The sequence below is a fragment of the Amia ocellicauda genome, chromosome 14 (assembly GCF_036373705.1).
Source record: "Amia ocellicauda isolate fAmiCal2 chromosome 14, fAmiCal2.hap1, whole genome shotgun sequence".
In the NCBI taxonomy this organism is placed as follows: Eukaryota; Metazoa; Chordata; class Actinopteri; order Amiiformes; family Amiidae; genus Amia; species Amia ocellicauda.
In genome coordinates, this window is record NC_089863.1 from 7,571,835 (window position 1) to 7,585,172 (window position 13,338).

General features: G+C 40.1%; 1 protein-coding gene across 1 annotated transcript in view; it reads right to left on the bottom strand.

Moving 5' to 3' along the window:
• Positions 1-13,338, bottom strand: part of nlgn2a (neuroligin 2a) — a 172,207-nt gene that overhangs the window by 4,913 nt on the left and 153,956 nt on the right. Inside the window, exon 5 of the mRNA XM_066722749.1 lies at positions 8,754-8,939. Coding sequence (XP_066578846.1) covers positions 8,754-8,939 — 186 coding nt within the window. The remainder of the gene's footprint in view (positions 1-8,753; positions 8,940-13,338) is intronic.

Genomic DNA, 13,338 nt, shown 5'->3' on the forward strand with positions numbered 1-13,338 from the left:
TGAGTGATGCCAATCTTGTTATACTTATTCTAGGGAAGACATTTTCACAGTTCTGCAACTTCTATTGGGGAGAGTAGGGTGTAAATGTTTTAAATATAGCACAGTATCTGGTATCTAATATGCCACAAAGTCTGTTTTATGTAGGGCTGGATTACATCAGACATGTTCACATGCCGCCTAAGCGAGAAGCAGCTCAGAAGATCACAGTTTCGCTTCACATCATGTTAAATCAGAAATATCTCGAGCTGTGAACAGATAGGAGACATGGTTTGCAGCAAGAATGACACTGTCAGCCAATCACAGTGGTTGTTACTCAAGATCAAACCGAGGGTGGAAGTTGACAGAGGTCTCAACAGGCACACAGACATGATCTTGTTTGTGTGTGCTTGTATTTTGTATAAGACAACTTGAGTGGATGTTAGCAGGGAATTTGTCAAACTTCCCATGTGTGCACATAGTATGACAGTATGTACCAGATCCCAGTTAACAGTGTGGAAGTGCTGCACATGTAAAAAGCATTTTTAGTATTTTGTTTACATTGCTTGATTTATTTTACTATTGTTTAAATTTTGTAATTTAATTTAGGAATACAATTTTATAGACCCAGGTCTGTTCATGTCTATATTTACTATTTCTCCTGCAGCTGCCAAGCCTGTATATATTAGTGAAGCAAAATCTAATTCATGAATCGATTATTGATCCCACTACCCTGTCTGACAACGCCTAACAAATCAAACGTCTCCCTCAGAAAGAGTCTTAAAAGTTAGCAGCTTTTCATTTAAAATAGGAAAATACCATTCTCAGGTATATGAGTAAAACAAAATAAAACACAGGAATAACTGAAAGAAACATAACAAACAACATGTAAAGACAGAACAGAAAACAATGAACAACAGCAAAAGAACCTTTACTGAATTGAGTAACATATGCAAATGAACCTGCAAAATTAACAGATCAATAGGAAAAAACTGAAAAAAGGAAGCAAAATTAATAAGTTAATAATTGCAAAAACATAATTCATATAAAATGCTGTGCAGCTCTATTCTCCCATTTTGTATGAGTTATGCCTAGAGTACAACGTTTGAACAGGTGTAACACACCAATGCCACTAGAGATTTTGTGTATTGCAACCCAAATTATATTTCCATTTGGACAATCACCAACTCCTCCCACAGCTCTTACATTACACATATCAGACTGTGTCCAGTTACTCACCATGAGACTGAATGCATTGCTTAGGCTTTTTGAATGGATATAATCAGAAAACCTTGGTGTTGTATGATCGATATCGAATCAGCTGTGAATCCTGATTTATGATAGCCAATCATCAGTAAGGATTTTTTGCCATTCACACGGATGATTTTCTTTGAAAGTAACAGTCATATATACTAGGTCTGCCCTTTCCCTGTGAGTAATACAGTGATTCTAAATTGCTTGTGCTCCCCCCACCCGATATCATCCAACATGATTGATTTGAAAAGAATGAATTAATGTTTTTGTTGACATTGACTATTAAAGGTATAGTATGCCTTAAAAAAAATATATATTAAAAAGTCAAAAATAAATTATAATGATTAGATATTAATATGATGATGATGATGATGATTATTATTATTATTTTCTTTCAGTAAAGGAAGGTTGGATCACTGTTGGATCATGTTTCTGTTTCCCACTGTGCAGCATTGGCTCATGGCCTCGTTATATAAAGTGCACATTTTCCTTTCCTCTTTGACTGACTACAGAATACATGGCTAATTAAGCCCCTCACAAGTTCCTTCCCAGTGAAATCAATTAGCACTCCTTAACCAGTGCCAGAATATGCTCGTTCTAGTTGTAATTCAGGAGTAGGCAGGCCCATCCATATTTCATTCCCCCACAGACCCGATGTCTGCCTGCCCTCCCAGTCTTGATGCTGGCTGGTATATCTTAGTAGCAAAAGTACACCAGGCCAGATGTGAACAACTGCCTCTCTTTGAGTCCTAAACTACAATTTGGTCCATGACTGCTGACAGGTATTAAAAAAGCACGATGATATTTGCTAAGACATGTTATGCAAATATCCCATACAGATACAAGAGATGTTATTAAAAATACACTTGACTTACGCTGTTGACAACTGCTCCCCTTAGAATTTGATTTTATAGACCGTGCTTTAAATTTGAAAACTTATAAAGGGAACTAGGAAATACACTACCCTTGCAGCTCTAAAAAGGTGATGTCATCCTGAGTGTGAAAAAAGGATGCCCGGCATGCAAGGCAGGGGGTATGAGGTCTTCTTTGTCTGTGGTCCACACAACAAAATGCATGGGTCCAGTCTTCTTCCTTACCAGGAGAATAGTTGGTGACCGAACTCTTGCTGGTGGCTCAGCTTTAGTCTGTATCCCTTGCAGGGTTTCCTTTGTCTTGGCCAGTGGCAGCCTCTATGGTTACTGTCAAATGGGTGGAGCACTTATCATGTCAATGCTGTGTTGGATGACATCGGTCTTTTTCAAGTTCATAGCCTCCTTTGAAAACAGGGAGCACAAGTAGCTTCCAGGTGTCCTGACACATCTGGTTCTAGAGGTGTCTTTTTTGTGTTTAGTTCCTTGCTGGGGATTGTTTTTCAGAATAAACACAGTTAAGCTGACTTCCTTTGCAGATCTCAATGTGGCATCTGGACATATCTTGCAAGTCACACAGGACTTTTCTGGGTTGTCAGGTTCACCTCCAACGATTCCTTCTTGCCTCAGCTGTCCAGCATCTGTAAATTCCATTGCTGCCCAGATCTGATAGGTAGGGACTGTCTCCAGTCTTGCAGGGATTATGGTCTCACTCAAGGAGGAAACAAATGTTGTTTTGATGCCCATGACTTTGGGTCAGCCATGGTAGTCACCTTGCCAATCGGCACTTCCTTGCCCCACCACCATGAAACTTCTTTGCACAGCATCCATTTTACATCCCTTCTGGATCAGGAAGTCCGTGCCAGCAAACACTTGTCAATGAGGTCTGCTACCCAGCACTCATAGTCCATCACCACAGGACCAACGTGTACTTGGAGCTTCCCTTTCCCTCTTCCCTTCTCTCTCCAGCGACTGTCTGCAAGAAGTTCACAGATGTTGCTTGAGCATGTTCAATTACTTTGAGATGGATGTTGAAGTCTAACACTATACAGCATGGTCTTCCAGCAGTGGTGCCATTCATGGTGAGACTTTCACAATGACCTGAAAACTCTTCTCCGTAGCTCCCAATCTGTAGTAGTACTACGTTCCTCAGCATTGCCCTGTGGTGTTTTCAATGTTGTCCTTCATCCCATAGTTACAACCACCGTCTGGCCTAGGTGACTGTTCTCACTTATCCCATGGTGCACAAACCAGAGCATGTATTGCCGTCACATTTGCTCCACTGGCTTTCGTGTCTCAGAGCTACCGATTTCCGATTGGTTATTGGCGTTAACTGGACAGGACACGGTCAGAGGTGTGTGGAGAGGTGGTCTGCAGCACCACAGCTCTGTCTGGAACCTCCTCCACCTTGCTTTCAGCTGTGGCCCTCTGTCGCTGCCCATTGGTTGCCACTTTTCCTGTGACATGCTGAAGTTGCTTCTCCATTTCACACATGGAGAACTGGTCGCTCTTTTGGCTTCGTCACATCCTGGATGACAGAAGAGTTCTCCTTCGGGATATTTATACAGTGGACATGACAATAATGAAAGTCATTCTTAAAAGTTACTTAAATGACAAAAAGAACAGAAAAATCTGAGATACTTCAGATCTACACTCCAACTAACACACATAAGAACATAAGAAAGTTTACACGAGTAAACCTCATAAACCAATCATTTTGATGAGTGATCTAATTACCCATTAGGTTATAAGATTCATCATTGAATATTTCTAAATTTATTGGCGATTGTGTCAGAATCCTGAATTCTTTGGCAGGGGATTTTGTACACATTTGACAACACTATAATAAGCCCTATTACAAATGGAAAATCTTACATTTGCTACACCAAGTGCTAGACCATACCAAAACATGGACCTACCTGTGAATCGCAAAGTAGAAATCTGTACCCTATCACGGTTTAATTCATTGTCAGAAGCCACTTTAAACTATGTATAAATCTAAACGCAGTAGCATACAGTGACGGAAAAAAGTATTTGATCCCCTGCTGATTTTGTACGTTTGTCCACTGACAAAGAAATGATCACTCTATAATTTTAATGGTAGGTGTATTTTAACAGTGAGAGACTGAATAACAACAAAAAAATCCAGAAAAACGCATTTCAAAAAAGTTATAAATTGATTTGCATGTTAATGAGGGAAATAAGTATTTGATCCCCTATCAATCAGCAAGATTTCTGGCTCCCAGGTGTCTTTTATACAGGTAATGAGCTGAGATTAGGAGCACTCTCTTAAAGGGAGTGCTCCTAATCTCAGCTCGTTACCTGTATAAAAGACACCTGTCCACAGAAGCAATCAATCAATCAGATTCCAAACTCTCCACCATGGCCAAGACCAAAGAGCTGTCCAAGGATGTCAGGGACAAGATTGTAGACCTACACAAGGCTGGAATGGGCTACAAGACCATCGCCAAGCAGCTTGGTGAGAAGGTGACAACAGTTGGTCCGATTATTCGCAAATGGAAGAAACACAAAATAACTGTCAGTCTCCCTCGGTCTATGGCTCCATGCAAGATCTCACCTCGTGGAGTTTCAATGATCATGAGAACGGTGAGGAATCAGCCCAGAACTACACGGGAGGATCTTGTTAATGATCTCAAGGCAGCTGGGACCATAGTCACCAAGAAAACAATTGGTAACACACTACACCGTGAAGGACTGAAATCCTGCAGCGCCCGCAAGGTCCCCCTGCTCAAGAAAGCACATGTACAGGCCCGTCTGAAGTTTGCCAATGAACATCTGAATGATTCAGAGGAGAACTGGGTGAAAGTGTTGTGGTCAGATGAGACCAAAATCGAGCTCTTTGGCATCAACTCAACTCGCTGTGTTTGGAGGAGGAGGAATGACTCCAAGAACACCATCCCCACCGTCAAACATGGAGGTGGAAACATTATGCTTTGGGGGTGTTTTTCTGCTAAGGGGACAGGACAACTGCACCGCATCAAAGGGACGATGGACGGGGCCATGTACCATCAAATCTTGGGTGAGAACCTCCTTCCCTCAGCCAGGGCATTGAAAATGGGTCGTGGATGGGTATTCCAGCATGACAATGACCCAAAACACACAGCCAAGGCAACAAAGGAGTGGCTCAAGAAGAAGCACATTAAGGTCCTGGAGTGGCCTAGCCAGTCTCCAGACCTTAATCCCATAGAAAATCTGTGGAGGGAGCTGAAGGTTCGAGTTGCCAAACGTCAGACTCAAAACCTTAATGACTTGGAGAGGATCTGCAAAGAGGAGTGGGACAAAATCCCTCCTGAGATGTGTGCAAACCTGGTGGCCAACTACAAGAAACGTCTGACCTCTGTGATTGCCAACAAGGGTTTTGCCACCAAGTACTAAGTCGAAGGTGTCAAAAACTTATTTCACTCATTAACATGCAAATCAATTGATAACTTTTTTTAAATGCGTTTTTCTGGATTTTTTTGTTGTTATTCTGTCTCTCACTGTTAAAATACACCTACCATTAAAATTATAGACTGATCATTTCTTTGTCAGTGGCCAAACGTACAAAATCAGCAGGGGATCAAATACTTTTTCCCCTCACTGTATAAACTGGGCATTTGCGATTTGGTGGTTCAGAATTTTAATTTGTTCCACCTCCAAGTGAAAGAACGTGTTTTTAGCTGCTGCCAATTACTGAAACACACTCCTTCTCCTCTGCTGTACAGTTACAGTTTCTTTGTTCTCAGATTAACCACCGGAAAAAAAAAAACAGACATCCTTTTCCTACCTTTCTTGCACTATGATCGATCACGGATCAGAGAGGAGCTGGAAGTTGAACAGATGATGATGTGAAACAGCAGAATGAGGTGCAGAAGAACAGCAGAAAGGGAAGTCAATGGCAGCATGAAAGAGACTAATGAAAGACGACACAAATGGGTTAGACACACATGTTTACTGCTTTCCCCCTCATATGTTTGAAGAATGTATCTGTTAGTGCAAGGAAACAACATGAGCACACTGACGTATTGTGCAGAATAATCTCTTCATTTCAGAAAAAAATTACGGAATCTACAATGTGAATCTGATGTAGATCTGACATCAGAACAGTTTGTTTTTGGAGACAGTTTGTTTTTGTGCTGTATATGTCTAAAATCAGTGAAACAGAGACTCTTGTACAACTTTCCCTGGAACAAATATATACAGGTCATCTGTTAATGCCATGCCATCTATCTTGCCTATATCCATCATGACTTGTAGAGACCAAAATATAATAATGCTAACAGTAATATTAATAATAGTTACCTTCATTTATGTGGGGAAAATAAAATGACAATATAATGCTATGGTCATTGTTCATTTCAACGCAACGGTGGAAATTAAATAAATATGGATTTGGACCCAGAAAGTAACACGCCATAGATTGATGCCACAAGTAAATCAACTAATGCCAGGTTGGTGGTTGCTGCCACATTTGCTACAAAACAGACTCAGCTATGGACTAGCACAAAAGCTATACAAAACATAACAACAACCACTCTGATGGCTGCAAAAATCCTTGTGACTCAAGATGTTTCATTAACATCAACATAAATGAGTTACACTTAAAACAATAATTAAAGCAACAGAAACAAGGAGTGAATATTAGCGGAATAAACTCTGAATGTTTTAGATTAAAGAACTATCACAACAAAATAGACAGGTACCAAACAAACAATACGAGATTATGTTCACGAAATGACACTATTTTAATAACTGCAAACAACGACAACAACAACAAAAAGTAAGGGAGGAGAATACTTAGCAATCTCAAAATGTTATTGCTTTTATTTGTTATTTTTCTTGCAGGGCAGCAGGCCTCGATATGGCAGTGGTTTAAATTTTAATGTTCTTCCCTTAAGAAGCACATTTAAATGGAACCACACGTTAAACTACTCGCCTCTTCGGTTATTTCTCTGCTACTCGCACACGGTTCACTGGAAACTCCTGTGACCAGCTCCTTGACAGGTTGCTCATATCGGCTCACGGCACTTTCTCCGCGGGGTTCTGTTGCTTGCCAGTTCCTAGTTTTTTGGCGTAGGGCAATTCGACCTTCTGTGGTCACTACAGGAAAAGTCTATAACCCTCGCACTAACAGTCTCCTTCAAAATGTTCATTTCGGTGGTCTCAAAGGAGCCATCTGCCATTGTAACTGTAATCATTGTCAAGAATGTGCTCACCGTACACACATGGCTGCTCTCGGTCTGTCTTATAACCTGAAGCCATTTCTGTTGCCTCGCTTTGTCAACTGAAGGAAAAAGATGCTAGTGTACAACTCAATTCTAAGAGCAGTGGCGTGCCATGATAGATTAATACACATTCAGGGGACCATCAACGTGTCATTCCTTTAAAAAAAAAAATGACCTTCAGATATCAACTCAAGGGTTAGACTTGTCAATGATGTGTTATTTGACAAAGGTGAATTCGTTTCTGTTCATGAGCTCTTTGCAGTCTTTTATTGTTCATATTGTTGATCTATCACCAAAAGGAACTTCCTCTACAGCCAGTGATCTCATTTGAGAGAGAAATGCCACTCAGGACGTATGTGTTATAGAGGCAGAGCTTTAAAATAACTTTGCATGTATAAATAGGGGAAACAGAAATAAGAATATATAAGAACGGATAATAGAAACCACACATATGAACAAAAGTCATGCATATGGAAAAACATCAAAAAATAAAATAAAATAAAACAACCATATGGCTACATTACTTTATTTGGATGGAAGCTAAGATATTCTTTTGTACATATCACTGATATGTATGGGATTATTCATTCTTATTAGTAGCAATACAACTACAAGAGATGTGGGGAATGATATAAACAGAGGAATCTCAGCCCCTTTCCTAGTACACGGAGGTCTTGTTTTGGTCGTTAGAATAGGAAGTTGCAAATTATGAACCGGCAATACTTTTCCTGTCTTCCGCTTTTGAAGTGATAAGGTTCTGTGATTTGGTCGGCAGGTTATTTAGTGATAGTTGTTTCCCATTCATATCCCCAATTTAGAAGGCTTATTACTAAATAGTTTGTACTTAGTCTGTACTTCTGTAGGAAGGAGAAGACAAAGCCACATCTGGCCGTTACCCACTTCAGCAGTGCTTGGCTAGTGGTGCAATGCACTCTGGGAACTCCTGGCCAAAGGCAGCAACAGCACAGATGGGATTTGAGATCAGCTCCCTCTCTCCCGGGAGACCTATTAGGCAGTACTTACATTTTTTATAACTGTATGTGTTTTTCCCATTCATAAGTGGAAGTTATATATGCCAAACGGTGTTGAGTGAGGTCGTATGCAATTTCCTAAACTGTCGCGAATTGCTTTCCATGTTTTTTAAATTGATTTCTTAAACATAATGGTTTGGTTTTGTCTGCTAAATAGATATGTAAAATAAATGTTTAGCAAAGGGGGCAGAATCATTCAATATGCTTGGACTGACAATGAATGGATATTATCAGTTGTCTACTAAGCGATATGGACAGGTAAATGTGGAAGCAGAACCTTAAAGAAAATTTCCATTTAAAATATAATCCGTGATAAAAACTCCAGTTTTTGCATCACAACTCCCACAATAATCCCACGCCCGATCTCGCAGAAAGTGCTGTTCTTTTCTCCCTCTTACCCTCAGAGTGGTGAGACAGGATAAGAAGGTTCACACAAGATGCTCCTGCCCCCGACCCGAAGATGGTGATTCTCTCCGGGTCGCCCCCAAAGTGCCCGATGTTTTCATTGAGCCAGCGCAGTGCCTGTATCTGGTCAAGCAGTCCATAATTCCCTTTCGCCGCCTGGTCACCGGTGCTTAAGAACCCTTGAAAAAGATAAGAAGAGAGACAGAGTCAGACAAATGACTCCCCAGACATCATTGAAGAGGGGTTGAGAGGTGGATGCTGTGCTAGGTTTACCCTGTAATGCATTTAAATGGGAATTTCCACTTTTTCCACTTACAGTGTGGTGCCAAGGAGATGTGTGATTAGCCATGTGTAGAGCCAAAGAAAGATCTCACGCTGTCCTCACATTAAGTGTGATCTCCATGCATATGTTATAGACAGTTGCAGCAGTTAGGGTGTTGGCACATCGCCTTGGCAGCGTGCCCCAATATTGCAAACAGGAGCTTAAGAATTGTAAGAACTCCTGCTGCTTTGTCATGCACTAACGGCCACTGTGGTAAACCATCACACATAAAACATCAAAAAAGTAATTAAAAACATATATTTAAAACCCTCTTCAAATCAGGATTCAACAAAGTGAGTTTTGATCCTGTAGAAGTATACATTTTTTTGTAGGTTACTGTTCCATATTTCTTTCACAACGGGGAACACTTTACTGCAAGACAACAAACACATTAACAACAGATTTGTAATAATAATCACTTGATTTTGACCCCGTCATTTCTGAATCTGCCGCTATAGTTTAAAACAGAGCAGTTGATGCTGCTTGTGATATTAAGTGTGCAGCAGCGCCATCGTGTGGCCAAGTTAAAAATAAACTGATGCTTGGGTTAAGATTACTGCTGCGTTATTACTTTATTTTTTCAGATTGTTATTCTGTTGTTGCGTTTACAATTAAACTGGTTATTTTATTAGTAGTTATTGATTAATTCGCTGTAGTAAGAATTAAAGAATTATCGGTTTTCGATACACATTAAAAATGATAAAAGTTAAAGATAAAGTTATAGATAAAGTTATTCAGTTCTATAAATCAGGATTTACAAATCATTTGGTGACCACATTCTTAGTTTGTCTCTTTTGTCAATCATGCTGACAGCGCCACACAACTAGTGTGTTTTAATGACCCTAATAATATTAATCATAAGAATTATAAACAGATGAAGAAAAAATAAAATAGAAAATGAGTTTTGCCTCTATATATAATAACTATTTGTGGATTTAAAACAATGTCGTAACCATAAACATAACGAGCTCATAAAATAATGAAACAAAATAAAATGTGCATAAATGTCTGAAAATGTAAGATGTTAGGATGTTATATTTATATTTATATAAGATTGTGCAGCGGAAGTACCATCTTGTGGCCAAGCTAATGTATTGTATGAATCATGGTTTTCTGACGAACATAATAATACTGGCATTTTAACTTTAATATAGCCAAGGAGTAATTCGATCACTTTAAATTAGACACATCTGACCTTTGACCTTTTGTGGGGTGAATGGCAATGTGCACCTGTGTTTCATATTATTCTTCACAGAAGAAGAAACAAGAATCAAATGAGAAAAGGTTACTGCATAGATTTCTTTAAGTAGAAAGTACAAACATAAAACTAATGTAATATGTCTAAGCCATCGATTTTAATTGATTGCATTTTCAACATCCAATGAAAATATTAAACATACAATTTCATTATATTTTAATTATACTGTTTTTTAAGATATTATTTCTGAGTTCAGCATTATCATCTACAGGGACTATAGGGTACACAACAGCATTGTTAATGGTTGCTTTAGAATCGTTCTCTTAAAGAGGCGGCATCTGCGTCTTATCTGCAGGACAGAACCGATTGCACGATGTGAACCACGAAGCACTGGGTCACACAACATCCGTGCCTCCCTGCTTATTGACTGTATTCACTGTGAATTCTAACATCAACAAGAACAACAGCGATCGAAAGGACACTGTCAATTTGACACCCTCTGCCCGTTCACAGAATTTCAAGAGACTATATGAACTGTACACATGACTGCCACACACAAATGGCACCTCTCAGTAGGCTGGGTGTAGCCCACTATGGTAATCGCAAATAGAAACTGCATCTCAATGCACTGGAAGAGATAGGATGTCACGATGCTATTTATAGGACAAGGGTGTCAGTGAAGTGTTTTTCATTGCCAGTGATCATGCTTTGGTGCTACATATGCAGCACTTGTATAGCCGGCACATAGATAAAAAGGAATAATCATCATAATAACACAAAAAACACATCTTAATTGAATTAAGGTGTATGCAGCCCTGACAACCACTCTATATGACTCACGTACACTAGTTGTGTGCTTTTTATAGAAACGCTAAATGTCTTTAGCATCAATAAGTGTGTAAGTGTGTAACCACCCCGCGGAGGGTGCGATAGTATACGGTGAAGCTGCACGTCATTAGAGGTTGAAAGTCTCTCTCTTGACTCTTTAGAGGCCACGCACCTCTACGTGTCTGCGTGAGCGAGTGCCGCCCTACTGGCAAATCAATTTCAAGTGCCGTCGTCCCGCCTCTTTAGCAGCATTTGTGGCGCTTTGTCACAGCCCACCCGGGGGGACAGCAAACACGACTATCCAAAGCCTGATAACTGATCCATTATCTTGGCAGCATATGTTCTACCAAGCTGGACAAAAATGCAATATGGAAGGGAAAAAAAAAGACTGTCAATGAAGCATGTTTACCCAATACTGAAAGATGATTGGCAGTTCCTCATTAATAAATAAAAATAGATATTACTTTTCTGTGCAGAGCTTTTTGATTAAGTTGATTTAGGCAATGAAGGATTAGTGTATTTGCACCCCCGTATATAGTACGCAATAGAATATGTAGTTAAAAAAAAATCTATAACTTTTAAAACAAAACATGATGATAAAACAACCATAAATCCAGCCATTTTCAATAACGGCTTCACTCGGCACAAATACCCACATCATACAGAGTTATTCCCTATTCCTAGCGTGTCACACGGTGGAGTATCTGCCAGCACGCAGATGTTCGCAGTGCTTTTTGAGCTCCGGTGCTGCCGTCATCTTCCGGATGGTTAATTGTTCAAGGATGCAATCAGCTATGAGGGCTTGTGAAATGGGCACAATCACGGTAATCACGGCCTCCTTCAGAGTTATTTTCTGATGCCTACACTAGCAAGGAGTCAAATTTAGTTACATTTCTATTTTAATGTTAAATGCCACGTCAATCACTTCTGAGTGGCAACAGCGAAATGCCAGCACCAGGAGTCAGAGGTCTCCGATCCAGGTCTCTGTACATGTGGTAGCTGTCGTTGTGGCTCCAGGGATTACATAAGAAACTTAACAAAGTTTACAAGCGAAGCAGGCCATGCGACCCATTGTGCTCGTTTGGTGTCCATTAATAACTAAGTGATTACAGGATCACATACAGTCTATTTTTAAATGTTCCCAAATTGTCGCTTCAACCACATCGCTGGGGAGTTTGTTCAGATAATGACGCCTCTCTGTGTGAAGAAGTGTCTCGTGTTTTCTGTCTTGAATGCCTTGAAGCCCAATTTCCACTTGTGTCCCCGGGTGCGTGTGTCCCTGCTGATCTATTTAGCCTTTCATGATTAGGATTAAACAATATCATCGCCATTATTACTTCTAGAATTGCTGTTATTAATTCTAATTGGTAACAACAGTATAGTACATATCATTTGACACATATATGTTACAAATCAGCAGCAGTATTATTGAATTGGTCTTTAATTTGTTTGTTTCAGATCACGTTGACTAGATTGACCGGACTACACTGGAAAGATGGCACAGTGACTTTGATATCAAGTCGCCACCAATTTGAAATCCACCTCTGGCCTCTAAGGACAGTTTTAAATGTTTTAAAACGGCTGGATATTTGACAATGAGATATTTTACTCCACGTGCTAATGGACGTACAAACCATGGACTCCTACAGACAAGTCCTAATGGTGGGACTGGACTAAACTAAAACACCAAAAGACTTTGGTTTAATCCCTACGGTATTCAGAAACTCTTCCTCTTTCTGGCCATCCCTGCTCTGTATCTGCCAAAGTCACCGGATCTGTGTGGAGATGCTTGTCTTGCACAGTAGTGTTTCTCGTACGAGCCCTCAGGGCTGAGAGGCTGCAGCTGTGGCAGAGGAGCAGAGACTGAGAGAAGCATGGTGACTTAGAGGACACATCCAGCCATCCTCTCGACAGTGAAACAGGCCTCCTGCTCCTGCCCCTACACTGATAAAGGCAGATTAGGCTAAAGAAGGCACGTTTCTCCAACAGCTTTGTCCCGCCTTTTCATCCGCTTGGTTTATATTTTTTTCCTCTAAGCTCGGTTGGGTTTTGTGAACAGTTCTGGGGTCACAAATAGGGGTTTTATGTCCTTTCTTCAGCTTTGTAGCATCCTAATACTTACGGGAGACACTTTATCTGCACAATTACACTAAGCCAAGGTAGTTGCAGCTCTTCTCTATTTTTAATCATTCTCAGCCTCTCCCGATACGAAAACGTCTTGACTATATTA